This window comes from Pseudonaja textilis, chromosome 1 (genome assembly GCF_049901715.1).
Source record: "Pseudonaja textilis isolate UNSWEBS1 chromosome 1, rPseTex1.2, whole genome shotgun sequence".
In the NCBI taxonomy this organism is placed as follows: Eukaryota; Metazoa; Chordata; class Lepidosauria; order Squamata; family Elapidae; genus Pseudonaja; species Pseudonaja textilis.
The window spans coordinates 142,239,404-142,252,918 of NC_141990.1; the positions used below are offsets into that span (position 1 = coordinate 142,239,404).

The window sequence follows — 13,515 nt, forward strand, 5'->3', positions numbered from 1 at the left end:
TCTACTGACAACAACCTGCTTAGCTTATTCCTTACTTTGCAGCAGCTTATGCAACGACGTGTGTATCCTCCTTTTGTGCTCATATTTGAAGTCATCAGCCTTTTCCAGGTATTATCCAAGAGGGAAATAATGCAGCTGATGCCGCTGCAACATCGCAAAATTCCTGCTTAACCATGGCAACCTTAACCCCATGGGATAGTCATAGTTACTTTCATCAAACAGTTTCGTCTTCCTGCGGAGGAGGCTGCAGCTATTATACAACAATGTCCCACGTGCAGCTTACAAGCAGCTGCTCTTCCTCAGGGTGTCAACCCTAGAGGGACGCAATGCTGCCAGTTGTGGCAAATGGATGTCACCCAGTATCCTGGGTTTTCCCCCTGGAAATATTTACATGTCTCAATTGACACTTACTCAGGTTTCATAATGGCTACCCCTCAAAGGGGCGAAGCCACAAAGCATGTTATTAATCATTGTTTGCGTACCTTTACTATTTTGGGCTCCCCTCAGGAACTGAAGACTGATAATGGGTCTGTATACACTAGTTTGGCTTTTGCCACCTTTTGTTCCACCTGGAACATAGTGCATAAATTTGGCATTCCTTACAATTCCACAGGTCAAGCTATTGTGGAGCGCGCTAATCAGACTCTCAAGCGCGCATTGGACAATCAAAAAACAAAAATAGGGGACATGGGGCACGGATTGCCAGGGTTACAAAATACCTTAAATATTGCATTATATACTTTAAATTTTCTCAACTTGACTGGTACACCAGCCACTACGGCGGCCAGCAGGCATTTTTCTTCTTTCCCTTCTGCAGGAGGCGCAAGGCCGCTGGTGTTATACAGAAAACTACCTGACCCCACTTGGAGGGGGCCAGCTTCCTTGATAACGTGGGGTCGTGGCTATGCAGCAGTTGAAGACAAGAATGAAGTCGTTTGGGTTCCTGGTCGTCATGTCCGCCCTTATCACAAGCCAGAGGTGTAAAGGGAAGAACCATGGGATGTGGGAAAAAAAACTCTTATATTAAGGATGTGTCTCGAATTGCTCAATTGGAGAACAAAACTGATTGCTGGGTATGTATGCATATGCCTACACATAAAACCGCAGGATTGCCATTGGTAGCTGTTCCTTTGAACGAATCGCAATGGAAGAACATTGATTTTTCTAGTTATCAAGTGTTACAAGCTGCGGATGAGAACATGACCATGATTCCATTGGGCAGCCGTATACAAGAAACTGCTGGGGTATGTTGGACTCATAACATCAGCCATGGAAATTTAACAGATCTTGGTCGTTATCCCCATTGTAATTACACATTGACAATACAGAATACAACGCGCAATAACACATTTTTAAATATCACTCTTAATGTATTTGCGCACAACTTTACTGGACATGACTGTGCTGCGCTAGTCACTGGGAATTGCCCTCGGATACAGAATGACTGTCCGACAAGTGTAACCACGGGAGGCAAACCGTTTCTTTGCGACATGATTTCGGGACTTGCTAAGCTTATTTTCTCCCAGGACAACAAGACTGTAAATATCATCGGTCAGGATTTGTGGCTGTTATGAGGGAGGAGGGCATATAATAGGCTTCCACCACGATGGAAGGGGGTATGTACATTTGGATATGTAATTCCTTCTCACATCACCACGACATCTCTCAGAAAAGCTCGCATACGGAATGCTAGAGCTGCCAACCCAGTAATTTCACCATTAAATCATAACTATTGGACTATGATTTCTCGGGGAATAATTCCTCCCTTGGGAGTTATGATGAACTATAGAGATCTGCATAACCTAAATAATTGGACAATTTCAATGTTTAATAATACAATAGAAGCCTTGAAACTTTTGGAAGCTGAACAGGCCAATATCAGGGAATTTGTGTTACAAACCCGGTATGCGGTGGATGTGGTTCTGGCCGCGCAAGGAGGGGTTTGTGCTGTGATACATGCGCACTACTGCATGTATATTACTGATTCATCCCCTAACATCACGGCCACTGTACAACACATGGAGGAATCCATTAGAGAGAATCCTTTGCTGAATTATGGGGTCCCTTCTGATTTTTGGTCATTCTTTTGGTCCTGGCTTCCTAACTCTGCTTGGTTTCGATCTATGATTATAGGCATTATAATTGTTGCTGTATGTTTCATTTTCCTTTGTTGCTGTATTCAGTGTCTCCCTGGACTGCTAACGACATGTAGAGATGTGACAAAGCCTTCAAGGGATCAGTTTCTATTGTCTGCAAAAACCTACCGAGGACTACGTCGGTATGAAAAAACAAAAACAGGGGAGATGTGGGATCTATGATTCTTTGTTCTTTGTGTACGTGCTAACACATCGGAGCCGGAGCAAGGAACAAGGACAAATTGTTGCCATTTCTTAACCAGAACTGTAGCAAACTTAAACTCTGCAGCCTTGTATGCTTTATGCGAATGATCAGTGCATGTTGTGTGATGTAATGCGTTTGTGATAGGACGTTAACAAAAATTGCTACGTTAACAAAGATTGCTTCTAATAAAAGAGGGTTTCGGAGTTTGCTCTGGGCTCTCATCCTGGGACAACCTTGCGTTGTGTCTTTTTTCCATGAGAGACCACCACATGAATTATTACTTTTTTGTTCAGCATCCCAAAAACTATAAAAGTGGGTTTCTTTTTCTAGGCTTTTAATTGTTAACTAATACTATAGGAAGTTGTGAAAGCTACTGGTCAAGCACCTCTGGTGACCTCACTGATTCTATCTAGGACTATTCTTTGATCTCTCCCCATTTTTCCTGGGTCGATAAGTTACTTCTCTTTTGGACAATTTGTTCTGCTGAACAGCAGAAATCAGATTGGTTCCTTCCTTGGATTCAGGTACACATATTGCAACCTGCAATTCAAAAAGTAGGTACTTTTCAAAGGATCAGAAGCTAGAAAGAATCTATATAAACATGTCCTTCAAAACTTTGCATAACCTTGCCATTTATCGTTCACAATAAATCCCCTTCCAGTAACCTTTGTTCAACCACTTTCACTACCTTCAGTGTTTCTGAAAGTCTCCTACTATCTTTTCTCTCATGATATTCCTTTTTCCTGACTCAGTCCTGCAAAATATAATACAGCCATATTCCTTATTTCCCTAGCCTCTTCCCCAAATGCTGGGAAGTCCTTAGAAATTGTATATAAGCTAAAATACATGCAATAAAAATAGTTACAAATTCTTCTTTTGCTGTTTGTCTCTTCTTCCATTCCCAGAGAGTCTTTGTGTTTGTTAAATCTTGCTGTCCACTTTGAGATTTCAAAGTGCTTGAAGGAGGTGTATATGGAGATTCTCAGTAATCCAAGTCATGGTTGTCTCAAAGGTGGGGTTGTTGTTTTTTTCCAAAAGGCAACTGGACTACTTTTTTTTCCTTTGAGGAAGACATATTTTTTCCTTGAAGAAGACAACATTTTGCTTTCCATCGAATAAATGTTGCATGAAATATCCAGGTCCAGTTCCAAGCCGGGAGAAAGGCACTGGAAACAAAATGGAGGCTGGAGGCTGATTGGAAAGAAAAGTTATCTTTATTGATGAAGCAGAACCAACCACATGTGATGTGATTCTTGGCAGCTGACAAAATGGAGTTTAGTGGGTGGGTTTTTACACCTTCTGGATTCCTATGTGGGTCATGTAGGGGTCATAGCTGGCTCTATAGTCAAAAGAGGAAATGCAAATCCTAGGTGTTTGAGCTAATTTTGTCATCCTTTTGTTTGTTGCTTATCTGAGTTTCTGTCTTGATCCTTTCCAAAATCTGCATTTATAAAAGCTGGCCTCCTCAGTTTCTGCTTGGGACAGGGAAACTGGGGCTTGTTTCTGCCTCCCTTAAAAAAAATCATTTCTCCTTTAGGGGAAATACAATAATCTGCCTTTAAAAAAATATTTCCCAAAATATTTCATTCTTCTAAGGGGATGGGGCTTCCCACAGAAGCTTCATCAATACTGCATGAGAAGTGAAACATCTTAGAAGAAAAAAAAATTATTCCTCAAGAAAAAAAACATAGTCATTCCCTTTGGAAAAAGGCACTTTTGAAAAAGATGCTTGAAGGAGGCATTTCTCAAACCTGTTGAAAAAGCTGTACATTGGACAATCCTATAAATGAATATTTTGGAGTCTATTTTTAATTTGTGTATTATTCCATAGGTAAACAAAATGGTGGAAGAAAGAAAATTCCTCTATTGGTAATGCTATGACTAAAAATGTAAATTGGATAGGTATAACCATATTCCAAAATTACCGAGTAGTTTATACTTTTTTTTCAGTCTAAGATTACATATTAAATCAGCAAACAGCATTTTTGAATACTATGTTTCTTTCACCTGTGATTTTAAAAAACATTTTACCTTGACTTTCCCTTTTAACAGTAAAACTTAGTGTATTCCATGAGCTGTGAATGCTTTTTTCCCCTCTTTGTCTCTTCTAGTCACCCAATTATCTATCCAGCAAGTAGATTTTAATGCTTACTAATTTTCATAATCATTGGCAAACCTGAAGAAATGCTTTTATAATAACCAAAGCACAAATTACAAACACATTTTAAATTTTAAAAATCAAAATTACACATGGCGGAAATAATCATATTGAGAATTATGAAATGCTTCTCATATCAATATTTCCATACTCTGCCTGGATTTTGAAGAGAGAATAAAATTTCCTTTAAACAATATTTTAAAATATAATTATTTCAAAATCAGCCTGCAGAGACTTTAGACAAAATTACTGAGATTCTTCTCTGTAATAATGAAATATTCTTTAGCAATGTTAATAGTGCTACAAATTATACTGTATTTTCACCATAGTCTCATTTTAAGGGCACATGTCAAGTTCCATAGTATGTAAAAAAACAAAAATAAACTGAAATAATTACTAACTATATCATAAGCACACTAATTAAAATGATGAAATAATTAAAAACAACATTACAGAAAACTTACCAATGCAGGTTTTAAGTTGTAAGCCTTAAGAGAGCTTCAGAAAAGTATCAAAGAGCAACACCTTGTGGACTTCAATAGATGTGAATTCGTTGTGCAGCTCCAATTTATAAAACCAATGGGTTGTTTATAAAACAATACTCCAGTTTTAACTCTATTTAGCTATATAATCATAGTCGATCAATAAAACTACATCTGCTAATGACATTTTAAGAAAACTATCTGCAAATAGAAATTTGAATTCATTAAACAGATTTCATTTTAAATTGTTAGGGTTCCCCCCCCCCCGCCCCGCCCCCAAGTGGCTGTAAGAAACTTAAAATTGTTTTACAGATCAGTATGTGCATTTTATTTACCCAGCCAATTGTTGCTCTTTTTCATGCAGGTTTCTTCATGAGCCGCTTTCCACCTTCAAGCAACGCAAGGAAAGCACTCCCAAATTTTAGCGCGGTTTATCTTATTGGCTGCTTTGGGGGGTTCCCATAACAGGGTATTTTGCAGGAGGAAAGAGACGGGGCAATTTACGACAGTCAAAATTCAGGGATCTGGTAGCAGCTGTCCCGACCAACACGTTTTGTTAAAAGACATAAGCTTCGCGCGCTGCACTTCACTTTATCAGCTGCACTAAAGTGGGTATTTTAGCAACCGATGGCACCCTTTACCGACTGCAATCTTCCTTGTCATAGAAACGGCAAGAGTCTTTTGGTTATTGGGAAAGGATCGCAGGTCTTTGAACAAGGAAGAGGCAGACATTGTAAATCTGGAGTCGTTATGGGAAACAGGTACGTCTACATGTTTTCGTCCTTCTGCATGAAACGCTGTCAACGATCAGAGGCATTCGTTGACAGTCCAGACGTGGGGAACTATGGCTCTTTTATGACTCGTGAACTTCAACCATCTGGCTCAGGAATTCTGGGAGTTGAAGTCCACGAGTCATAAAAGAGCCATAGTTCTCCCGCCTCTGATTTACACCCACGCCTACATCCATAATCCGTATGGGAAGGGAATAGTTGTTTCAGGGCTAGAGCGTCCGAGCGGACTTCCGGGCCAGGAAGGGCACCCTCCTTCCCAAAATGGCGCCGTTCAAAGAGCTTTTCAGGTGAGAGTAGACGTTTGTGATATTTTTCAAAGAGGCATCACGGTATAAAATTACTTAGATTCTTTTCCGATCATCAGATGCAAGGATCATCAGCCTGAAGCGGAATAGGTACGCCTTCTTCATCGTAAAGCGGAAACTACAGGAAAATCTCTCGTGGTCTACTTATTCTCTCAGCCGTGAATGTCTGTGACTAATAAGTGTTGTAGTTCGTTTTTAGTTTTTCTTCTAAAAGCTGAAAATTAGAGCGAAAGTGACCTAAGCCTTCTGCTCAAAAAAGAGGGACAAAATGGTATGCCAGCACAGTCCTCAACTTACTACCACAATTGATTCCAAATTTTTTTGTTAACAGGCATTTGTTAAGTGAGTTTTGTCCCATTTTACGACCTTTCTTGCCTCTTTTATTAAGTGAATCACTGCAATTGATAACTTAGTAATCTTAAGTGAATCTGGCTTCCCCATTGATTTTGCTTGTCAGAAGGTTGCAAAACCTTCTGACACGACCCCACACAACCCCAGGATGCTGCAATTGTCACAAGTATGAACCATTTGCCAAACATCTAAATTTTGATCACATGATCATGGGGATGCTGCAAAGGTAGTAAGTGTGAAAAACGGTCATAAGTCACTTTTTTCAGTGCTGTTGTAACTTTGAACAGTCACTAAATGAACTGTTAAGTTGAGGACTACCTGTAGGCTCTGTCCTCCTTTTTTTTATTCTTCAACTGTATGAACTTGTCAGATCAGCCTTCTTGCCCCTTTTTCATTGAAATGCCTAGGATTTTACCGGGATGCTCCCACCACTGAGAACAAAATATTTTTATTCAAGAATCAGTAGCAGTCACAGTGATAGATCTGCATTGTCAGTCTATCTGTCTTGTACAGATCACTTGTGATTGGAAGGGTTGCTGCAGCTCAGATACCCTGCGTGGAGAATGCCTTGAAATTGAATCCTTTCCTATTGTTAATCCAAACAAGCAAATTTATTTTGGTGTTGTGGTGAAGGTGTTGGGCCAGAAAACTAAGAGGTTGGGAGTTCTAGGCCTCCATTAGGATGAAGGCCAGCAGGGTGACCCTGGGCCAATAACTGTCTGGAAGCCCAGCCCACTTCACAAAATATTGTGGAGAAAATAGGAACTGGGAGTATTAGATATGTTCATTGCCTTGAGATAATCCATCTGCGTTGATGCTATTTACATATATACACACATGCAAAGCTCCTTCTCTGTCACAGAGCTATATTTCTGAGTACATATAAAAGCTGTAGATCAACCCTACAGGGAAGCCTTTACATAGGAAGTACAGTAAATGGTTTCTTGATAAAAATATATTATGCAGTATGGCTGAACCTACAAGATCTGTGGCTTTATTGGTTTTGAAAGCTGGCTAAAGTAGACTTGCCACTGATTTTACCTAGCCACTGATCTTATTCCCCCATCTGTGCAAGAGAACACCCCTTTATGATGACTGGCGAGATAACAAACACATTGATTAATAGGGGGTCAAATAAATTGATTTTCTGTTTCTAGCTTTTCTGTAAAATTTTAGGTTCTGCTCTGCGGATGGTGATCTTGCACTTTGGCCCTCATAGCTGATTTACTTAAAATACATGAAACCATTAATGTATGTTATTATTAAGAACACAAACATTTTAAGCATTGCTTATCTTTTCTAAGTTTCTGAGTAGTTTTAAGAGTTCAGTATGGTGAATTAAGGCTATATTTCAACTTTCCATCCTCTTTTTTTTCCAGGTTGCTCTATTCATTGATTATACCTGCCTTGATATTAAGTGGAGGTTTATTTCTCTGTCTGTTGCTTCTACTCTGTGGTTTACGATTCTGGCTTCAACAGCGGAGAAATCTGCTAATTCCTCCAGGGAATGATGGGAAAAGGCCACTTGTAGTTGCATTTTTCCATCCATATTGTAATGCTGGTGGTGGTGGAGAGAGAGTGCTATGGTGTGCTTTAAGAGCTTTACAGAAAAAGTAAGTAAACACATTTTCATGCTTAAATATATGTATTACTGTATCTTCTGTATCTTGGAGCCTATCTTCTGGAGTATTGGCTATTCCTGCCAGCTTGGTGCAATCTGCAAATTTGATGAGTTCCCCTTCTAGCCCCTCATCTACTCAGATAACAGTGAATACATTTAAGGAAAAACCCACAGTAGACCATGCTTAGGTTTACATTGTCACAAACCTATTTAGAATTTATTTAAACATATATGATTAGAATATAATTTAAAACATGCACACATGCACATACATGTGTATCTACCTACTTATCTACTTTTCTGAGGTGGGCCTTGTAAAAACTTGTGTGATGCCCTAAATGGATATAGCATATAATTTCTTAAGAAACCAACTGTAGAACTCTGCTATGGGCATAGTGTGACAGAATAATTAATCATCTTTCCTCATTTAAAAGATTTGTAAACAAAAAAGAATAGCAATCTGTGAGGAATTCTTGCAGTTGGGAACTACTTAAATTAACTACTCATAAGTTCATTCATGCAGTCCCTTCGTTTGTTATTTTTGGGGGGACGGGGAAGTTTCTGCAAAGCCTTATAGCAAAAGCTTTGGGAGTAATTTTTAAATATCCAGATATTATATAGCATTAAGCCATGGATTTAAAACTGGCTGAAAAGAGAACAAAATGCTGTCTACATATCTGAAATATTTTAATAGGAAAACATTTTATTTCCAGGTACAAGGATGCCTTCTACATTGTCTACACAGGCGATACGGATGCTGAAGCGGCCCCTTCTACTATTCTAGAAGGGGCATACAGGCGATTCAAAATCAAACTGGAACAGCCTGTGACCTTTGTGTTCTTGAAGAAGCGCTATTTAGTAGAAGCTTCCCGTTATCGATATTTCACTCTGTTAGGTCAGAGCTTAGGATCTGTGTTTCTTGGCTTGGAAGCTCTTATACAGTGTATCCCTGATATTTACATTGACTCCATGGGTTATGCATTCACACTTCCTCTCTTTAAATATCTTGGGTGTTGCCGAATAGGATGCTATGTTCACTATCCTACAATCAGTACTGATATGCTTTCTGTGGTCAGGAATCAGCATGCACGATTTAATAATGCAGCAATGATCACAAAAAATCCCCTCTTAAGTAAAATTAAACTTGTATATTATTACTTTTTTGCTTCCATATATGGGTTAGTTGGTTCTTGCAGTGACACTGTCATGGTTAATTCTACATGGACTCTCAATCACATCCTTTCCCTCTGGAGGTGTAGCGACCGCACAAGCATTGTGTATCCACCTTGCGATGTGCAAACTTTCCTGGATATTCCACTACAGGAAGAAAACAGGATTATAAAACCAACAGTTGTTTCTATAAGCCAGTTCAGGCCAGAGAAGGACCACACCCTGCAGATTAGAGCCTTTGCCAAATTGCTGGCAAAAATGGAAGGACAGCCACTATTGCCAAAGCTTGTTTTGATTGGGGGCTGCCGTAACCTAGAAGATGAACAGCGTGTAAGTGAACTTAAGAAGCTTTGTGAAGAGCTAGACATTGAAGGAAAGGTGGAATTCAAAGTTAATATTCCATTTGAAGAACTAAAGAGGCACCTGGCTGATGCAACTATTGGTCTTCACACCATGTGGAATGAGCATTTTGGAATTGGTAGGTATTTTTGTGTATGTTCTACCGTATAAACTGCTTCTTAGAAAATTTGGGTACGTAAAATAGACTGTATAACTAAGATTTCATTTGCATTTTCAGATCAAAAAGTGACATATTGTCCTCCGTATTACATCAAATTGGCATGGTGATTTACTATATTGGCCTGAACTAAAATAATATATAAATTATGGTACCATGAATATTTGCTATTAATAACCAGATACTGTACTTTCATCAAGATTTTACATGATTGTACCAGGTTTTCTCTGTTCACTCAAAGTCCTAAAAAGTAGCAAATGCTACTTGTTATGATTCGCATGTCATAAACATATATGACTAACTTTAATTTGTTTAATATTTTTGACATTCATGAACAAATTGTCAGCTCTGTTAAATATTGAAACCGAATACTTAGGAATTTTAAATAAATTCATAAAGATCAACAAGTAAAAGGTACAGAAACCCATAACAGTGAAATGTTTGATAGGAGAGATACACTAGTATGCTGCAACATACTGAATATTTCTCTGAAATTTATTTCATTGTTATCTATAGCCAGCCCCAATTATGCAGACTGAGCAGTTACCAACATTAAATCAATCCAATATGAACACAATATTCATATAAGGGTACATTCAGTACATCTGAATTGAATTCAGAAGTTTAGTAGCAACCAACGATATGACCTTAAAATCAGTGTTACTCTCTCTAATCAAGTTCAACTCACTGTAGACATTACAGTCTGAATCTCCTGTTCCTTCTTTGTTGTCTTCAAAGGTAGTCTGGTATAGAGTGCAGGAGTTACTGTTGCTAAGGTATTGTTCTTCAGATAGGGATGAAAATGTTGCCTCAGCTAAAGCTGGTTTAAAGCCTCTTTTGCCCATTGTCTCTCCTTATTGTTGGAAACGAGAGCTGACAGTCAAGGAGACCATGTCTTTAAATTTCCTCCTGAGTAATTTTCTTGGATTTTGTGACTGCAGGATCAGGACTTGAATTTTAGGATGAACACAGAAATATATCCTGATTACTATTTCTTGGAGAGCATTCTTTACCTGGTTGTTTCAAATTTTCATTGATGCAAGAAGTGTGCTACTTTAAAATCAGAAAAGATAAGAGTCTAAATTGTGCCTTTTGTATTGCAAAGTTGCAATAGAGAATGGCATTCCTGGTTGAGAAAGAATGAAAGAACCATAGCATTAATAGCAATCTGTTCTATATGTCTTTTTTAGGAATTGTTGAATGCATGGCAGCTGGCACAATTATTCTTGCTCACAATTCTGGAGGCCCAAAATTAGATATTGTGGTACCCTATGAAGGAAATATTACTGGATTTCTAGCAGAAGATGAAGATGGCTATGCAGACTCTATGGCTCATATCTTTTCATTATCTCCTGCAAAAAAGCTACACATCAGACAAAGTGCTCGTGAATCTGTGAAGAGGTTTTCTGATCAAGAATTTGATGAAACATTCCTATTATCTGTAGAGCAGCTATTTAAATAAAATATTTTGCTTATAAATATGTGAGATACTTGAGTTATTATGGCACTACAAATTGTACACCTTCTACATTTCTATTTATAGTGCAATAAAGATTTTACTCTTTAAATACTAAAGATACCCTGATAAAGCACATCTAACAAATTTTTATTTTATAATGACAGGTAGTATTTAAGGACCCACTTCCAAAAATTATCGCAAAATATACACCATTTAATAGTGATTATCTAATTCTTGTCATATATTTGAGCATATATTTGAGCATATATTTCATATATTTGAGCATATATTTTAATGATTTAAATGTATTAGGACTTAAATCTATTTCAACATTTTAATTTTTCCCATAATCTATTCTTTAGTTAACTAAAATCTATATAATTCATCCAAGATTGAACTTTTCACTACATTTATATACCAGTATATATATTTATTTTCTTTGAAAGGATTGCAGAGGCATATAGAACTGAATTCCCCACTCATAAAATTAGTATGTTCAACAAAGTTAGGGTAAAATAATCTCAACTTCTGTTGTCATACTGAGATTTTTTTCCCCATTGGAGAATTTAAATACTTAAGCTCTCTCGCCAACAATAGAATTAGTCCAGTCCAGATCCAGGTTTACTGTTTCATTGATTAGATCTAGATGAAGTAAGAGCTATTTTAATCCCAAAAAATGAAACATGGTGATGAGTAGTGAAGCTCTATATTGGTATTATAAATTTGATTATTGAGGTGCATCCTTGAAAAAAATTCTAGATTGACTGTTTATTGGCAAAGAGATATATGCAACCCAAGCCAGAAAAGAATTCCAGCTCTATAGAGATTTTTACTTTGGTATACTAGGTAACTGTGTAAAATTTACATGAAAAAATTACCCACTTTCTAAAGTCAGGTCTTAACACGCATACAATTGGTTATTATTAATTCTTAAGTATTTATTATCCAAGAATGTGTTAACTGATTGCACTTTGTTTTTCTCCTGTCAAATAATTATTATCTTCCAAGCTGTCATTAGATTTGGTACGTTTGCTATTGGCTGTAGATTGTTGTTCTGTGTTTGCTGATTCAATTGGACTTTTTGAAATCTCCTCCTCTAGAGATGTTACCACATTTTCCAAAGATTCCACTAGCTCATCTCTCAGTTCATCTTCAGATTCTTCAAAGTTTCTGTGCAAGAACAAAAAATGGTGTTATGTTTTCACTAAATTACCAAAATGCTATGCTTACAAATAGGGTAATACTTCTGAGCACTAGATGGTAGCTGTGATGATATCTATGTAACATCTATATAACAGGCTTGGTTGAATGCAGATCAGGATTATGATTTGGGCAGAATTGTCAAAATGATGTTTATAGAAAGACATCCATTAAACAATATCACATCTCTATAGCAATCTCCACACGATTGGTGTAGTATATTTTTGAATCCATTGTAAACAGAAAACTAGAGTGATAACAGTGTCCCTGTGAGGGCCTTTGGTTACACAAATTCACAGCTCCTCGCAATTCCAGCCAGCTAATAAACTCAACAAAGGACATACAAGTTCCTTGGTATCTCGGTGGGATTTATTATATAGATGAATTATCTATGTGCAGTTTAATGTCTTATAAGCCCATTCATACAATTAACTTTGAATGCTGCAATTGGAAATCGATAGATTAACTCATCACAACAATTCTGCTCAGCTTACTAATCACTCATTGATTCAATCAATTTATTCATCATCAGTTAAACTTATGTTAAAACATGAGTTCAGCTGTGTGAGGGGTGATGGACCTTTCCATTACTTTGTAGACATGTAGAGCAAACTTGTTTCTGATTGGCAGTGTTTTAATTTATTGTTTTGTTTCAATGCATGTATTTGATGTGGTTGTAATTCTCAGCTTTGCATACTTGTACATATATTAAAGTAGACTTATTAATTTAAAATGTGTGCTGAAGAAAAGATTGTATGAAGCAGCTTCTCAAAAGGCCAAGTTACACATTCAGCAGTTGTAATGACTTACGTATCATCATCATCAGATCTTGGATCAACTTTAATTTCATCTGGGTAGGCAGGCAAATTAATTTCTGGAGCATCTTTAATAGATTCTGGAATCTGGTGATTTATTGTTTCTTCTGAAAGAATAGTATTTACATTTCATAGTGATTTCATGTACCAAGTTTCATATACCATTTCATGAAATGTACCAAGACAGTTTGAACTAATAACCAAAAATATATTGTATTAAAAATAATACTTCTATAGAGTAGTATGGAGGACTACTTTCATATTCACAACAGATCTATACTAATTTTACATAAATGCACTGCTTAT

At 37.3% G+C, this 13,515-nt stretch overlaps 2 protein-coding genes and 1 long non-coding RNA gene across 5 annotated transcripts in view; 1 reads left to right on the top strand and 2 right to left on the bottom strand.

Moving 5' to 3' along the window:
* Window positions 1-1,272: 1,272 nt before the first annotated feature.
* On the bottom strand, window positions 1,273-5,847 carry LOC148127846 (uncharacterized). Its single transcript, XR_015740399.1, has 2 exons — window positions 4,963-5,847; window positions 1,273-3,531 (listed from the first exon to the last, which is right to left on the bottom strand). It is a non-coding gene; the product is annotated as an uncharacterized LOC148127846 (long non-coding RNA).
* A 27-nt stretch (window positions 5,848-5,874) lies between these two features.
* ALG11 (ALG11 alpha-1,2-mannosyltransferase) lies at window positions 5,875-11,214 on the top strand. The gene is made up of 4 exons (XM_026710470.2): window positions 5,875-6,058; window positions 7,807-8,040; window positions 8,762-9,696; window positions 10,926-11,214. The coding sequence occupies exons 1-4, from the start codon at window positions 6,033-6,035 to the stop codon at window positions 11,195-11,197; spliced, it is 1,467 nt and encodes a 488-aa protein (XP_026566255.2). The 5' UTR covers window positions 5,875-6,032; the 3' UTR covers window positions 11,198-11,214.
* NEK5 (NIMA related kinase 5) overlaps window positions 10,217-13,515 on the bottom strand; it is a 32,160-nt gene continuing 28,861 nt past the window's right edge. For all 3 annotated transcript variants that reach the window (XM_087918159.1, XM_087918151.1, XM_087918166.1), the window contains 2 exons: window positions 13,205-13,316; window positions 10,217-12,364 (listed from right to left, as the gene is read on the bottom strand). In XM_087918159.1, coding sequence (XP_087774285.1) covers window positions 12,151-12,364; window positions 13,205-13,316 — 326 coding nt within the window. In that variant the 3' untranslated portion in view covers window positions 10,217-12,150. The remainder of the gene's footprint in view (window positions 12,365-13,204; window positions 13,317-13,515) is intronic.

Bases quoted from the DNA above. Each gene is read 5' to 3' on its own strand.
- ALG11 (XM_026710470.2), top strand. From the start codon at position 6,033: ATGGCGCCGTTCAAAGAGCTTTTCAG. The intron at 8,041-8,761 runs GTAAGTAAACAC...TTTTATTTCCAG, and splicing joins TTAAGAGCTTTACAGAAAAA to GTACAAGGATGCCTTCTACA. The intron at 9,697-10,925 runs GTAGGTATTTTT...TGTCTTTTTTAG, and splicing joins GAATGAGCATTTTGGAATTG to GAATTGTTGAATGCATGGCA.